The sequence below is a fragment of the Nesoenas mayeri genome (genome assembly GCF_963082525.1).
Source record: "Nesoenas mayeri genome assembly, chromosome: 21".
Lineage (NCBI taxonomy): Eukaryota > Metazoa > Chordata > Aves > Columbiformes > Columbidae > Nesoenas > Nesoenas mayeri.
This window is the reverse complement of record NC_137571.1, coordinates 3,336,750-3,352,737: the sequence shown is the minus strand read 5'-3', so window position 1 is coordinate 3,352,737 and position 15,988 is coordinate 3,336,750. Positions and strand designations below refer to the sequence as shown.

The 15,988-nt window shown below is 52.1% G+C and overlaps 2 protein-coding genes across 3 annotated transcripts in view; one reads left to right on the top strand and one right to left on the bottom strand.

The window, feature by feature from the left end:
- RUNX3 (RUNX family transcription factor 3) overlaps positions 1-3,300 on the bottom strand; it is a gene marked incomplete at both ends in the record, with an annotated part of 51,093 nt that extends 47,793 nt beyond the window's left edge. The window contains one exon of the mRNA XM_080357552.1: positions 3,243-3,300. Within this exon, the coding sequence (XP_080213678.1) occupies positions 3,243-3,300 (58 nt within the window). The remainder of the gene's footprint in view (positions 1-3,242) is intronic.
- SRRM1 (serine and arginine repetitive matrix 1) overlaps positions 1-15,988 on the top strand; it is a 156,610-nt gene that overhangs the window by 137,531 nt on the left and 3,091 nt on the right. The window lies entirely within an intron of this gene.

The following is a 15,988-nucleotide window of genomic DNA, read 5'->3' as shown; positions in this document are numbered from 1 at the left end:
CAGTCAATCAGGAGCCACTGAGCTCCGAGCACACAAGGGGAGGGTGAATGGAGACAAACCAGATTCGTGGCCACATGGTGCTGCCTGCCAGCCCCCGGCACGTGGGCCAGTGTGTGCACGGGGCTGGAACGGCACGGGGGTCCCTGTGACCTCCACCCCTGGGAACTCTGGGGACAGCACCGTGCTGGGGTACGGCCGGAGCACTGGGGTGCAAAGGGGACAGCGGGACAGCCGTGCTATGCCTGGGATGCTCCAGCCCCCGTGTGCGGTGCCAACCTGAGCTCACAGCCCCCAACACAGCAATTGCGAAACTCTGACTAACACGTGCTGGTGGCAAACGGGGAACGGTGCGGACGCAGCGACCTTCCCAAGAAGAAATGACAGTCATCAGCATCACCCGCTTTCAGAAGCCAAAGGCGACCGGCATCAGCTTCCTCCTGCTCCTCCTCCAGCATCTGCTGGGGCAGGTCGAGTCAGTTTGTCCATCCGAGCTGCCATGTTTTGGGGATGGGGTGGGTCCCCATGGGACAATGTTCTCAGGGAGATGTCAAACCCCCAGGCAAGGCTGCCCAGTGTGGGGCTGTGATCCCCCTGAATCCCTGGGGGCTGAGCTGCTCCGCAGGGACCCTCACACTCCCTGCTTTAGGCAGAACACCGCCCGGTAATTAAGCTAACGAGGCTGCACAGGACCAGCAGGGACCCTTAGGTCTCCCTGTGCCCACATGGACCACCCGCTCCTTTTAGCAAGTCTGAAAAAGAAGCTGCAGAGCCAGGAGAAAACTTGCCATGATCAACTGGAGGCGAGGACCAGGGGAGCCCAGGAGAAGCAGCAAAGCTGAGACTAAACCCTAGGATCAGTCCCAGTTCCCTCAGAGCAGCACTGAGCACAACACCATGGCCAAACAGGGCTGAGAGCGTGCCCACGTTGGTGCATTTGCAAAATAAATGGCAAAATTCCCTCTTTGGGTGCCAGGACCAAGGCTCAGTGCCCTTTGCCTCCCGTGCAGGGGTATGAAGCTATGGGGTGAGGGCAGCTGCCTATGAGGACACCAACATGATGGAGAAAGAGGCAAAATAAGTGCATTAACGCTTTTTTGTTTTCACTGGGGAGTGTGGACAGACAGTGATGGTTTATGGGCTGTTCCCATGTACTTTTAGATCTACAAAAACCAAGGAAAAAACGTCAAACATCAGCAGCCTGAGCTGGGAAGGGACGAACGAGCCCAGCACGGACACCCCAAGCAGAGGAGCCAGGATGTGCCACCAGCAAGGGCTCAGCTTGGGGCAAAAATGACTCCCAATGCTCAGCCAAGAGGACCGAGAGCATTCGAGCTACATCGCACCCAACGGAGCATCGCACCCCATGGAGCATCCTTAGAGGTTTCCATGGAAAACACAGTGGTGGCTGTCGAGAAACCAGCCCCCATGGCTGAGGCATCCCCGTCCCAGTAGACATCAGTAACAAAGAACTGACTCACAGATGTGACGTTTGTGGTTTGATGACTTAAAGGCAACCGGCTACCACCAGGATGGAAGCTCCAGAGGTCTGGGATGGCATGGCCGGACCCGGGAGCTGAGCCATGGATGGAGCACAAAAACACACCGTTATTTTTCTCCTTGCACAAAAGAAGGATATAAGACTGTTTGGCAGCCCCATGGCCACGGGTCGGTCACGTCCCATGTGCCGCACGGGGAGTTTGGGCTGACACTGACCATGGGGTTCAGCTGCTGGGGAGCGTCCTCCCAGTTCAGCCCAGTTTATCTTACACCTGGTCTCCAAGAGAAGGGAGGAGGCGTGAAGGCAGCCCAAAAATGGGGTTTCTAACCCCAAAACCATTGAGTGGAAGCAAATGTACTTCAGTCCCCGCCAGATATTTTACCGATATATGAATCTGGTGCGAGCGATACGCAATTGGTGCTGATCTCTCACGTGGGACGTCTTCACCCGCCCGTTGAAAAGCCAAAAAATCCCTTTTCCATCCGAAAAACCCCAACGTTTCCAAGCTAACTGGTGAATACCTTTGGGATTTTTCCTTTCATTCCTTAAATATTTGTGCAAACAAACACCCATTTTCATGGATATGCCCAGAAAAGCAAACAAAACCCATGAATGTGGTTGAATCCCCCAAAGCCGTGAGGAATTTAAACGAACGTTCGTGGATGTTTTGCAGCACTCACCCAAATCTAACTGGGCAGGAGAAGACACACTGCGCTCCTTAAAGAAAACAAGGATTTCTTGTCCTAATACTAACCAAATGTTTCACCATTTGGCCACACTCCATCCTTGGTGCAATCATTTAATTCTCCCCCCATTTAAGACAAAATTATGTCTGAAACAAAGATATTTATTGCTTTTATGAGTTCCTATTTGTATGGAAATTGCATACAAGACGTGATATTTCTGCTGCTCGCTCTCTTTGTATTTTTAAACGAGCAGGCCCAGTTAAACCCCAGCATTTCTTCATCTGGCTTGCGGAGGGCAAAGTATAGATTAAAAAGAACCATGTGAATGTTTTTTATAAACTTCTCTTATTTCCTTGCCATAGGACTGCCTTTAATTAGCTGTGCGGAGTACAAAGGACACATTTATAATGCCACCATCTCCGAGCGGAGGGCATTAAGATATTTTGCCTGCTTTCCCTGTGCTTTGGCACAGTTTGTCCATGATGGGATGGGGAAGCTGCTCTGGATTGAACCCCATCCCATCTCCATCCCTATCCCTGGCTACTTCTGCTGCCTCTCAGAAGACTCAAAGCCAAGGAGACACGGTGATGCAGGTAATGAAGTTACATATTTAGCAAGGCACTGTACACAGTTGCTGTGTGTTTTCATATTTAGAGTATTATATATAACTAAATGCTTAAAATACTAAGCTTGAATGCAATGTTAATCTCCCGCCGCTCTTCTCCGCTTGCAAACCTGTTTCTTTTTAGAAGCAATTCACATTTCTGCAGAATTTTGCTCCCGCCGTGAGGCACCTTGGGCTGCACACGACTCAGACAAACACTCCAAATGGGTCCCAGCACCGCTCAGCCCCGACCCTTCCCAGTGCTGCAATTGTGCAGAACAGGAATAGACTGAGAGCAAACCACCCACCAAACCTGGACAAAACCCCGGTGAGGTGCCAGCAAAGCCGCGTTAGAACCTGTTTGCTTCTTTGCAAGGAAATATAAATAAAATAAATACAAAGCCCGATGACATTTCCTGTCGCCACGGAACGAAACAGCCCGGTCTGTACTCACCGCGCAGTAAAGCGGAGGAGTAGGTGGCGAAGGAGTCGAAGATGCTGTTGGAAGCCATCGCCCCGTATCCCGGCAGAGCTGGTGCAGGGGAGGAAGAGGAGGGATGGGAGCGGTGGCAGAGAGGGGTAGGAAGAGGAAAACCCCACCGGCGGTGCAGGTAGCTCGGCTGGCTGGTGGTTCTGTGGTCGGCACAGCGGAGCCGCCGGTTCGGCATCTGCTGGGCGCAGAGCGGCGTCACCTGATTCGTGGCGTCAACGGGCCGGCGATATCGCTGTGGCTTCGGGGTGATGGGGTTATGGTTGAGTTCCCCTTCCCCCCGCCTTTATATTTTGTAAAAATAGTTTAATTTTAGGGTTTTTAGTTGGTGGTTCATAGGGCGCTCTCATGGACTCGTGGCTGAGTGACAGACGGGAGCGGAGGAGACATTTCTCTTTAATTAATTATATTGTTGCCTTAGAAGAAACGAAGAAGAGAGCCCGTAGATTCCTAATTGGGTGACTGAAGTAATAAACCCATTTACACGCCGTGGTTTTCTCCTTTTAACTGCCTTTTCTCCCACATTCACCACTTGTCTGGAGCCTAATTCTGAGCTGTACACGGCTTCCCGGCTCCCAGCTGGGTACGGGGACTGCGTGCCGAGACTGTTTCCATATGTGTAGATGGGTGGTTCTTCTTCACAGGGATTTTATGTGAATTAGTATTAAGCAAAAATCTGAAGCACATGCGGCAGAATAAACAGCGCTGGCTGCGGAGGGGGAACCGGGGAAGGTGGAAAGGGCTGGGGAGGAGGAGGAAGAAGAGGAAGGCAGTGGGATGGCTGATGTCCTGCTTTGTCCAAATAACAGCAGATAATTTTTGTATATATATATATATGTATGTATATATATTAGTAAATAAAGCTGATCCAGTAATACAGCTACAGCAAATTTCTGGGAGAACCCAGAAACGGGTTCTGGACCAGATGCTGGACCACAGGGACACCAGCACCCAACGGGTGCTCACGCCATCAGAATTTGCCTTGCCTGGGGCTGCTGGGTTTTCTCATAGAAAATCTGCCATTATCACCCTCAGAGATTAATTTTCCCTAAATGGGAAGAAATGTCGAATTGAAACACAAGATGATATTTGTCTTTTTCTTTCCCTCTTTTTCCTTCTCATAAGAAAAAAAGCACCGGGAGCTCTCTGATGGAGTAAAACAAATGCAAACTAACCCTGAGCAAGCAAAACCCACAGGCAAATAGGACCCAAGGCAGAAGATATTGGCTATTGGGGTATTGAGGCATTTAGGGGGGTTGGTGTTGGTCAGGCCCTGCTACTCGCCACTGTCATTTTTCATTGAGGTTTTTCATCTGATGGATGTCAGCGGTCGGGTGTACTGAGATGTTATCAGCCAAGACATCACAGATTCCTGCAGCATTCTTGGGGTTAAAAAGAAAAAGAAGAGAGAGTTGATCCTATTTACTGTGGCTGAAAACTGCTTCTTTGCTGCTTTTGAGCAGAGTGGAGAGGAAAATGGGGGTTTCAGAGTGGTGGGGGGGACAGAGGTGGCACAAAAGGAAAGAGAAAAGCAACACTCATCCCAGCAACAGGGGGACATGGTCCCCTGGTCCCCACTGTGGTCAGAGGGAGGTGGGGGGCTCACCCCAGCAGCATCCCACTTGCCATCCCCACCCACTTCTTGGGCAATATTCTGGGTTTTTCAGGCTCTTTTTTTTGGGATTTAATGGCTCCTTCCCCACAGGAAAGGTATGAGGGTCTCAGCCCCTTCCTGGCTTAGGTCCTGCTAGGGTGGATGGGGAGAAAAAGGAGGATGAAGAGGAGAGGAAGGTCCTTTGAGGTGTCTTCCCACTCCTCACACCTTTAGGCACCAGATGGGAGCTCTGATTCAGCTGCACTGATTCACATGCTGACCAAGCATGCTTCATCAGCACTAATTGGGGGAGGCTATGGACGGGGCCTTTTTACCCCATCTTCCCTAAATCACAGCTGAACCCCCCCCAGGAACGTGGTCTTGAGCTCCTTGGACACAGCCAGGGTGTCTGGTCCTGGTCACCATCCCCGTGGGATCCACAAAATCAACCTTTATCACAACATTTCTCCTCCTGCCGCTGTTGCAAACACAGCCCCAGCCTCAGGGCGTCTGCTGCAGCTCCCAAACAAAGCACAGGTACAGCAACCTGCACCTGCACCCGCTGCCTGCGAGCCGCAGAACCACCCAGGCACTGCTGGTTTAGCAAACCCACCCGTTTTACCCCCAGCAAAGACTTATTTCTAAGAAAGTCGCATCAGTCCCTGCCACCGTATGCTCTACCGTGGCAAAGGGGCTTCGAGCTCAGCCGCTTCCCCCACAGCTCAGCCAAAACCGCCCTGGTGCCGGCTCCCACCTCACCCCACAGCACCAGCTGTCACCTCCGGGAACAGAACGACCAAAATCATTTCGTCAAGGTGCAGGGATGGGGTTCGTCAGCGCCATATGCACACACACATGCACACATACAGCCCATACAACCCGAGCACTGGTACCCAGACGCCAGGGAAATGAAGAAATAAAGGCTTTAGGATCCACGGGTCTGCTTTGTAGGGAAAATTGCTGCTTCCCTTATGAGTCTGATGAGGAGTGGTGGAGGGACCTGGGGGACAAGGCAAGGAGGTGGGATTGGGCTTTCGCTTCATAGATGGGAAACTGAGGCACAGGGCAATGGGGAGATGACTGAAAACAGATCAGTTGTGCCCTATATAATTTTGGCATGCAGTATTTTAGCCAACCCAGCTGCCAGCATCTCACCCAGCTGTCCCAAAACCGAGGGTGGTGACCCTCTGCTGGTGACCCTCTGCTGGTGACCCTCTCCAACACCCTGGGCTGACGCCAGTGCCCAGGGCACGACTTGTACATCCCAGCTCCACCGCCAATCGCAGCACCCAGCCCTGGGGAAAGGAGGCATGTGATGGGCTCCGTCAAAACTTTCATGACCTGGGAACAAGTCAAGGTTGTGTCCGAGCTTCACGCTGACCCTTCCTCGCCGGCGCCAGGGTGCTCGGGGCATGCCCGTGGCCGGTGCTCCGCATCCGGCTGCACCAAGCCGCGTGGGCAGCTGTGTGTGGCCAGCGGCACAATGCTGGCGTTGTAACCCCGATCTGACCCCGAGCAAGGACAGACCACGAGATCTCTCCATCACAGCTGCCTTGTTTCCCTTGAGATTCCTCCCAGGGGGTGCAAGGGAAAGCACCATAGTCTGAGAGCCATGGGTGCTGCCACGGTGGTCCAGGGCATTGGAGCCGAGCTGCTGGCGGTGCTGGAGCCATCAGAGCGGGTGTGATGGAGCCGATGGTCCGGTACAGGGGGAGCGACTCTGCAGTGGGGTTGTCCACAGAGGTCACATCCCTGGGATGAGTGGGGTAAGAAGAAGATAGAAATTAATGAAGCGCTAAGGGGGTTTGTTGCATTTCCAAGCAGGATGAGCAAAAAGTGGTGGGGCCAGCAGGTCCCCACTGAGCCAGAGCCACTTCACATCCAGCCCCGCAGAGGGAGAGAAAGCCTAAAAATCCTCCAAACCTCAACTCATCCACAGCCCATGAGGAAATTCTCTTTCCTTTTGGGGTTTAAATACATCTGCGCATCCCGAAATCCTCGGGGGCTCACACAGCGATCGCCTGCCCGTTTTCACTGCCGCTCTCGCAAACAGCGACGCAAAAAACAAACAACAATTTATGGCAAAGAGCACAAATTTTTGTGTCTGGTCTGTGGTCTCGGAACATACGTTCTCCGAGAAGAGTTTCCTGCGGCAGCCAAGGAAGCCCAGCCGGTTACTGGTGGGTTCTCCCTTGACACATCTCCCACCAGGGATGACCACAGCAGAGTTCAATCCTGGTTCACCAGCACAGAGGAGACCAGGAGCATCTTGAGGTCCTTGTCCCACCGTGCTCAGTCTCACCAAGAGCCAAGGGTCCTGCAGCAGATCCTATGCAGGAGGCTCCAGGCTTTTTAAGAGTGCATTTTGCAAGATTTGACATTAATAAGGAAAAAAACAACATCTAGAGAGCTTGGGGGAAATGCCATCACCCTCCATCTTCCTTGTTTCCCTTCCCAGGAGACAGGGTTGGATTTAACTTATTAAACAGAAGCAATAATTGACATTTCAAGGGGCACCTGTGAGCAGGTGGGGAGGCTGGCTTGGCATTTTTGGGGGCAGAGATGAAGATGAAGGATGAGGATCCCATCTGTGCCCCCCATGCAGGACCTCGGTGGTACACGCCGGGTTTGCATTTCGCGGCCGGTCGCTGCTCCTCTCGGCAAGAGCAGCATGGGCTGCAGCTCGTTATTGGGGCGCTTTTGAAGTGGTTAGAAAAATGAGTATTATCCCCACAGCCTGTGGGCAGAGGTGGATTCGGAGGCATTTTCCACCTTGAAGGAACCAAAAAAAAGGGAGGGAAAAGCAAACCAAGACGCGGAGACGTCGCCACCCACGGAGATGCTCGGTAGAGCTGTGGGGATGACACAGTGAGGACCGAGCATCCATCCACAGGTGATGGACGTTCTCCTCGTGCCCCGTGCTGCTTGTAGAGAATTGATGCAAAATACCAAAATAATTAGTCTAGACTTCAGAGAAAAGGAAATTTTATGTCTATATGTTCATCCCAGTGCCCTCTGTGGTCGAGAGAGGTTCTCCTGCCCCTCTGCTCTGCCCTGGGGAGACCACACCTGGAATCTTGTGTCCAGCTGTGGCCCCTCAGTTCCAGCAGGACAGGGATCTGCTGGAGAGAGTCCAGCGCAGCCACCAAGATGCTGCAGGGAGTGGAGCATCTCCCGTGTGAGGAAAGGCTGAGGGAGCTGGGGCTCTGGAGCTGGACAAGAGGACACTGAGGGGGGACTCATTGCTGGGGATCAAGATGGAAACGGGGAGTGTCAGGAGGATGGAGCCAGGCTCTGCTGGTGACAACCAGTGATAGGACAAGGGGCAATGGGTGCAAACTGGAACACAGGAGGTTCCACTTGAATATGAGAAGCAACTTGTTGGGGTGAGGGTGTCAGAGCCTGGCCCAGGCTGCCCAGGGGGGTTGTGGAGTCTCCTTCTGTGCAGACATTCCAACCCGCCTGGACACCTTCCTGTGTAACCTCATCTGGGTGTTCCTGCTCCATGGGGGGATTGCACTGGATGAGCTTTCCAGGGCCCTTCAACCCCTGACACTCTGGGATTCTGTGATGCTTTAAGGATCTGATCCACCAGACTCATCGTTCTTTCCAGTTTTTAAATCCACAATCAAATCAAAGGGCCAAGATGTACTGGGAAATTTTTTGATGTACAGTCACAAAAATTAGAAAATAGCAGCACGTTAATATAGTCATGGAGCTGCAGAAAGGAGACCTTGAGGGGTCACCCAGGCCCTTCTTATAGTGTATATGTGTATATATTTGAATTTCCACAGAATTTATAAGTGATCCAATTGGAATTATTACCCGGCATTTCTAGAGTGTTCCACAATGAAGATGTCTTCATAAAAAGGATGCACATATTTTTCACTTTCAGCTGAAAATAGCTCCTGTAAAAAACAAAAAAAAAGAGCACAGGTTGTCGTTTGTCTGAGATTTGTTTTTTTTTCCACAAAAACCTCATTTGTCCCCCCTATTTCTTTCACTTTTAAGTAAAAAGTTTCACCTCTGTTTTCAAACTGGTTTTTGTTGGTCTGTTTAAGAAAGTGCATTGCCTGCTGCTCCAGTGATTGAAAAATACCATGAAGCCCGTTGCTCTAGATACTTCTTGTTCTCTTATTTCCTACAGAACGACTTCTGAAATTTGTTCTTTTTAAAGCAGAGCTCTCTCCCTGCAAGTGCTGGGGGAAATCTCTCCTTACTCCACGTGCCTGCACGAGCCCACTCCAGTTTTCAGCTAAAAAGATGCTCCTGAGCAATCTTTTTGTGATGGGAACAACCTGGGAGCAGAAATATCCAAGATGTTGGCCATGGGAAGACGCTCCTTGGGTGGGAAGGTGTTGGAAAAGTCAGATTCTTGCTCCTCACTTCAACAAACATCATATTCAAGGTGGTTTTGCACCCCAGATCCAGGCAGGCCACGTGTACCAGTACGGCATAGCGGGGAGAACGTTGGCCTCAAAGAGGGTTTGTAGCTCCCAGAGGTACCCAACGCAATGGATTTGACATCACCTTAAATTTGGCCCAGGGTTTCTCTTTTAAGGCTCTGATGATCATTTTGGATCCTACTCGTTCCAGTAGGACAGGGAACTGCTGGAGAGAGTCCAGCGTAGGGCAACAAAGATGCTGAAGGGAGTGGAGCATCTCCCGTGTGAGGAAAGGCTGAGGGAGCTGGGGCTCTGGAGCTGGACAAGAGGAGACTGAGGGGTGACCTTATTAATATTTATAAATATATAAAGAGTGAGTGCCACGAGGATAGAGCCAGGCTCTTCTTGGTAGCAAACAATGATAGGACAAGGAGTAATGGGATCAAGCTGGAACACAAGAGGTTCCACTGAAAGATGAGCAGAAACTTGTTGGGGTGAGGGTGGCAGAGCCTGGCCCAGGCTGCCCAGGGGGGTTGTGGAGTCTCCTTCTGTGCAGACATTCCAACCCGCCTGGACACCTTCCTGTGTAACCTCATCTGGGTGTTCCTGCTCCATGGGGGGATTGCACTGGATGAGCTTTCCAGGGCCCTTCCAATCCCAAACATACTGTGATACTTGCAAAAGAAGGGTTTGGCTCATCCAAGGTGCTGTCAGCCAGATATCGCTGTTATTTTGCCTTCCAGAACAAAGCTCAGCCCCGCTAACTCAGGGAGAAAAGCAGAGCTGTGGTTGATGCAAAGAGCCAGCAGGGTGAGATGGGCTCAGCTTTTAGGTTAAACCTGGGTTCTTGGAGGTTTTCCCCTGTCTGGCTTCAAAGGTACCAGCAGCACGGCAAAGCGGGGTGAACTTTTATTAAAGCAGTGGGTTGGGATTCGAGAAACTGGGGTCTGAGACCTGGTCCAGCCATGACCTTGGGCATCTGCTCTCAGAAACAAGATCCTCTTCAAATCAAGCCTGCAGAGAGCAGCCCTGGAAGCAACGTTGGATGGGGACCGGGATGGGGTCAAAGCCCTGGGTCCCACGAGGGTTTGACCACGATCGGCTCCGAAATCCCAACACGACCCCCCAAGGCAGCGACTGGCTCTGCCGGGTGGGAGAAAGAACCTTGATCCCTCCCGAGTGGGAGTAAAAGCTACTGTGATGCCAATAAGACACATAATTTATTACCAGCTGGTCACCGATTCTCTCCTGCCGTCCATATTGCAAGTACTATGCTTTATTTCAGAGACAAAAATCTTTATTAGGATTACTACCGAGTTACTTGCTTTCCTCCAGAGAGAAGAGATTCAAACCAGAAGAGCTAATGGCTTAAAGACCAGGGATGAATTTAAAAGGATTCAACCCGCGGTGTTCTGTTCCCATTCATGCAACACGCCTCCTGCTAAACAAAACAACATTGCCTCCGTTTCTTGCTTTTTTCCTTTTCTCGTCCCTTTTTTTCCTCTCATAGGCAGCTGGTTCTCTTGATCACATCTGAAGCAAATCTGTACTTAATCCCGCACTGACAGTGCAGAAGAGGGTGGACAAATGGAAGGGCTGATCCCAGCCCGGTGAGATAGAATAATAGCACAGTTTGGGTTGAAGGGACCTTCAAAGGTCACTCGGTGCCCCCCCTGCCATGACAGGGACATCTTCACCAGCTCAGGTTGCTCAGACCCCGTCCAGCCTGACCTGGGATGTATCCAGGGATGGTTCATCCACCACCTCTCTGGCCAACCTGGGCCAGGCTCTCACCACCCTCAGGGCAACAATTCCTTCCTCATGTCCAGCCTGAATCTCCCTCCTTTAGTTTAAACCATCACCCCTTGTCCTGCTGTGATAACACACCCAGACCCTTCACAGGCTCAGCGCTGAGAGAGGTTTCAAATCCACACTGCGGTGACTGGTGGTCCCCAGCACCCACTCTTTTACCTTTCCAAATGGTTTCACACGAAGCAGCACCCATGGGGGGGCAGGACTGTGTGCAGGAGGGGCCACGTCCCCCCCGTCCTGATTTCCCCACCACCGGCTGCTTTCACAGAAACCCTCCAGCCCCCGTTGCCCCCCCAGCACCCCCGGCTTCTCAGAAGGGCCCGGCGCCCCCCCTGCGCTCGCCGCTCTCACTTACTGGAAAGAGGTGCGGAGAGGCCCCTGGCACGCTCTTTCCTTTCTCACCGCTTCTTTTTCTTGCCTTTTTTTTTAAAAAAAACCCTTTATTTCTTTGAGCTAAAGCTCAGTGGCGTCACAAGCCCGGGGCGGAAGCCACTTGTCACGAAGGCGGTGGCAGGTGACAGGGACGCAGGCAGGATTTGGCTGGCGCTTGGCTACCAAAACCACCGGGCAGCACCACACAGTCACCAGCGGGGGCTTCAGGGCACCCCTGATGGTTTTGGGGTGAAAAATCCCCCCGTGGGGTGTTTTGGGGGCGATGGGGGGAAAGGGGAAGGCGTGCGGGAGAGGAAGGGGATGGGGGAAGCGATGCTCGAGCACCGGTGTGGTCCAGCGGCGGCTCGCGGCTGCTATTTAAAGAGCAGACCGTGGGAAACTTCTTCAGACGTGCGGTTTCTCGAAGCGGAGGGACTTGTGTCTTCGCTGCCGCCGGGTGAGTCACAGTCAGAGCAAGAGAGAGATGGGGGGAAATGAAAAGCAACCAAAAAGACCAACCCCAGCCCCCAGCAGCGGCAATTAGTGTCGCTGCCTCCGAGGACCCGCTGCACAATTATCTCCCACATAGGAGATCGAGGTCAGGGCTTTTAAGAGGAGGAAGCTTCAAAGAGGGGCTTTTTGGTTGTTTTTCCTCCTCCAACAAGTAAACTGCCCCCTGCCTCAGAAAAAGAAAACAATAAAAGAAAGAAACCCCAATTGTATCACAAGGGGTGGGAAAGTGAGACACTGAGGGCTCCTCTGGCCTCGAGGGGTTGTAGCAATAAGGGAAACTGAGGCACAGCCCAACACATGTTCCCAGTCCATCACGGGTTAGCAGCATCTTTATATAGAGCGGCTCAAGCTGTTGAAGCGGCATTTTTCTGGAGGGAAAACTACCCATTTTTGGCGCTTTTGACACTATCGATGAGCAACGTGAGATCCTTCGAGCTCCGGAACCAAGCGGGTGCTTCGAGCGGGGGAGTTGTTGGGCGGCTCATCCTGGTGACAACACGGAGGCTTCAGCGGATGCTGCTGTCACACACGGGGACACAGGCAGGGCCGGGGGGGCTCACACCTCTGAGTCTCCTCCTTAAACGAAACCGCTCTGAGATTGAAGTTTCGAATTCTTGTAATTTGCTCTGAATCACTTTGGAAAGGGCTCTGCAGGTGACTCAATCTGAGCGGGGAAAAAAGCCCTAAAACTAAACCACAAAGCCACATTCCATTCATGTTCAGGAGGTACCAGGGGACAGGGCACACGTGGCCTCAACGGGCGATGGGTGACGGGTGACTCCAGCATCAAACCAGGGCAGCAAACTGGCTTTTCCACGGCTGCTCTGGGTGCCAGACTCCCCCCAAAATACAGTTTGTCCCAGTTCTTGAGCAATGTTGAGAAACGCAGGGGAAAATATTCCTAGTCCAAACCTGAAAAAGAAGATCAGAAAGGAGGGGAAAAAATATACAGCAAGGTTTGTGTTGGGCTTGGGGGGAAATGCTTCATTTCAGGCACCGATTTTTCTAAGGTTTTGAGTTAAAATGTAACAACTTATAGCGTTGAAGCTACTTCCCCCCCAGGTCACCCCATCAGGATAAAGGGGGATCCAAACCCCTCGGGGTTTGAGCTGCACATCCCCCTTGGCACAGGCAGCCGAATCGCCCCAGGGTGCCATGGGGGGACATGGGGGACGTTGGGGACATTGGGGACAGCGTCAGGGCGAGGTGTGAGGACGGGTGGCGCGCAGGGACGGGGATGTGGCTCTGGCTCTGTGACGCTCGGAAGGATTCGAAACCCGGCGGCCGCAGACGCTGCTGAACTTCGGAGGAACCCTGCGGTGACACAAAGACACGGGCCAAGAGTCACCGCATCTGTGACACAGATAACTGATGTGACACCAGGGGCCAGCCAGGGGCTCACCCCAAAATGCGATGCACCCCCCCAGCTGCAAACACGGTCCCTGCAATGGAGACAGGCTGTGGGACACCCCAGCCCTTGCTCGGGGTGTCCCTCTGGGGTGACACCGGTGCTGGACACCCAGAGCAGTGGGGATCTGGCTTTGCACCATTTCTGCCCCAAAACCACTGAGGGTTTTGCTCTGGGGACCACAGAGAGGGGGGAGCGCTCTGGGGGGTGCACACAGGACCCCAGGGTTGAGCACCCCCCAAAGCACCCCCCACTCTGTCACCCGCTGTCCCCAAGCCGGGAGGAAGCACACGAGGGCATCCCGCCCCCCCCCAGCAGACAGAACTGCTGCATGAAATCATGAAATCGCCTCTTGTTTTTGATTTTCCCAGCGGTGCAGCAGACACAACACGCAGAAGCTTCCGGCGCCGGGGGGGCCGCGGTTCACGCACCCCCAAGCAGAAGTTCTGCACCGCGCTGGGGAAGTCGCCGCTGACCGATGGCCCCGGGGGGGGCGGTTTGCAGCCCCCAAAATGACTGCGTGGGAGAGGATGCTGCTGCGGGGGGACCGTGGGAGGGAAGGAGATGTGGCTGCCAGGGGCCCCCCCACCTGCAGCTCTCTGGGGCTGCAAGAAAGAGCTAGTTTTGCAAAACCCCGCTGGGGATTTTTTTCCCTTTCTAGCGAGGATTTTATGCTGAATTACCGTCTTTTAGCACTTTGCTTCTCCCTTCCCCAGCGCGTGGTGGTGCAGACGGGGACACCGCTCGCTGCTTTGGCCTTGTCAGCTGGGTGGATGCAACACTGGACCCCTGTGACATTTGGGGTGGCCCTTGTGACTGTCACGGAGCCCTAAGGCTGCAAGTGTTGGACTAGTCTAGACACAGAGAGGCAGGAAAAGGCCCCAAAGCAGCGCTGGCTCTGCAGGAAAAAGCAAAAAGGAAAACAAAATAATCACAAAAGAAATAAAAATACAGCGCGATTCAAAAGATGGACCCAATTTGAAATCGCTGTATCTCTGCAACCACAAACCGCCCGTGAATAAGGGAACGGAGAGAATTTATAAAAAGGTTACTAAAACTTGATAACTCATTTGTAAAGTTTAGTGGGATTGTAACGTGTTGCCGTTGTGAAATACACTGCTTTGAAAACAGCTTCATCTTTGACATTGAGTTCATCTCTTTGGCACGAGCAGCCAGTCCCGACACCGTAGGAATAATTCACCGAGAATCTCATAAACACTTGCAACCGCGGCCGCTGCATTTCCTTGATTACCAGCCTGAAACTTTTCATTAGAAATGACTTATTAAACAGGGATCTAACCTCTCTCCCGGCTGGCAGCGGGTAACGAGGGTTTTATTGAGTCGTCAGGAGCGAGCGGCAGCTAATGCGAGCTGCAGCCGCTGCATCCGCGGGGCTCTGGACTTCATTAGCCAGGGATTATTATGCCATTTATAATTAAACGTTCAGTACTTTAAAATACGGCGCAGCATCAGTGGTAGTTGCCACCGATCAGGCAGAAGCAGCGTGATGGTTTTGCTTGATTTTTACCCAAAAGAAATGTCTTATTTCGGATGGAATTGGGAGTATTTTTGTTCCTAGAGGAAATTCAGCCTTCTCTGCCCCATCACAAATAGATGAATGTTATGAGTGAGCTGATGGCATTTGCAAACCTGAGACCCTTCCTGAGCAGCAATGGCCACGCAGACAGTCCCAGTGTGTTTGAGAGCAGCTTAAGAAGAAATAATTAGGATTTGGACAGACCGCAGGCTGAGCTTTGCTCTTGCTTGGGAATAATCCCATAAATTTTAGCTGCGTGAATTAAGCGCAAATTGATGCTCTACTTGTTACATGGCTCTGATACTTCGTTCTTGTTAAAAAAGAGGATATATGAGAATACAGGGGGTTTCGCGACCTGTTTTAAGGCGAGGAAGGGAATGAACGCTTCCCCAATGGAAACCAAACCAGAGCACGTAAGCACTTGTCGCAGCGTGGAAACGAACCCAAACCAGCTCCAAACTCGTCCCAGTGCATCCCAGACGAGGGCAAAACCTCCCAAAGCAGCCGCTCACCCCAGAGAAAGAAACCTCCAATGAAAAGACTAATTAACAGAAGACTCTATCCCTACGCCAGCAATGTAAACCTGACGAGCGAGGAAAGACAAAACCACACTCCCATTATTTCAGCCTCGCTAGGTTTGGTCAGTTGGTTTGTGCTTTTTCATTAGGCGCCCTCTTACAATAAGTAATTTTCCTTAATGCCTCGGATCGCTCTCGATATCGCTGTGGTGTGCCTGTGGCCAACGTGAAGGATGAGGAGGTCACAGCTGATGTGTCTTCCTTGGGATGGGGTTTCATTAAATGGGAGTGACCACAGAATTTAACGGTGGAGCCCAGCAGCGCTGCCCACTAATTGCTTTATTGTGCTGCTGGTACCACCACAATTTCCCCTGCTCGGTGTTGGGATTTGTCTACTTCATCCAATGCCCTTTGTCAGGATTGTAGGGAGATGTGGCCTCGTTATATAAATAGAGTTTTTCCTGAGTCTTTGGTGTTTCTTCAGCGTTGAGAAGAGGGAGGGAGCCCTGCGGAGGAAACACGCGGTGCCAGGGGAACGTTAGCACCTACAGAACCTCCAGCTCCCTTCATT